The sequence below is a fragment of the Callithrix jacchus genome, chromosome 10, assembly GCF_049354715.1.
Source record: "Callithrix jacchus isolate 240 chromosome 10, calJac240_pri, whole genome shotgun sequence".
Lineage (NCBI taxonomy): Eukaryota > Metazoa > Chordata > Mammalia > Primates > Cebidae > Callithrix > Callithrix jacchus.
Window position 1 is genome coordinate 45,248,441 of NC_133511.1, and position 997 is coordinate 45,249,437.

The 997-nt window shown below is 60.4% G+C and overlaps 1 protein-coding gene across 1 annotated transcript; it reads left to right on the forward strand.

Moving 5' to 3' along the window:
- Nucleotides 1–785, forward strand: LOC118145664 (serine/arginine-rich splicing factor 8-like). Its single transcript, XM_054241823.1, is given in 2 exon segments — nucleotides 1–439; nucleotides 442–785. Coding segments are annotated over 2 exon segments (783 nt in total).
- Nucleotides 786–997: the final 212 nt, after the last annotated feature.

Below are 997 nucleotides of genomic sequence, written 5' to 3' on the forward strand. Positions count from 1 at the left end.
ATGTTGCCCAGGTATAAAGCCAGGATCTTTGGGCCCTGGCTTCATTTGGAGTTCAGCCACCAAGAGGAAACCTTCCTCTGGGTCCTGGAGTATTCGGCCTGGAGTTGGGAATTTGCGAGTTGCTGCTCCAGGGCGCTCCCTGCTGAGCTTGGCAGCCTGCCTCTTCGCCCAGCCTTTCCTGGCGTCCCCACGCAGGGCGCAACCTCTAGAGAGGAACGCGGGTCTCACCGCCAGCGGCCAGGTCAGCGCCAGTTCCCCGGCCCTGCTCTGGGAGCCGTGAGCTGCGGCCCTCCCCATCCCAACGTGGACGGCATGATCACCCTCAAGGTGAACAACCTGACCTATGGAACCTCTCCCGACAGCCCGAGGCGCGTGGGCGACATGTACATCCCGCGGGAGCCCCACACCAAGGCGCCCCGGGTCTTTGCCTTCTTCCGCTTCCCGACTAGCGCGATGTGGAAGTTGCCGAGGCCACAGTGGATGCTGTGGGGCTGCATGGATGTGAGCTGCAGGTGCAGGTGTCTCGCCATGGCCGCCGGGGGGGACCCCGCAGCTGGTCCCGGGGCGGTGGCTATGGACCGTGGAGCAGACCCAGGAGGCGACACCACAGCCGATCTCGGGGTCCCAGCTGCTCCAGGTCCCTAAGCCAATCTCCCTGCAGGAGGTCTTGCTACAGTCGCTCTCCCTACAGCCAATCTCCCTACAGAGGATCTCGCTACAGAGGATCTCGCTACAGAGGATCTCGCTACAGAGGATCTCACTACAGAGGATCTCACTACAGCTGATCTCCCTACAGAGGATGTCCCTACAGAGGATCTCGCTACAGAGAATCTCGCTACAGAGGATCTCACTACAGAGGATCTCACTACAGCCGATCTCCCTACAGAGGATCTCCCTACAGAGGATCTCGCTACAGAGGATCTCACTACAGAGGATCTCACTACAGCTGATCTCCCTACAGAGGATGTCCCTACAGAGGATCTCGCTACAGAGAATC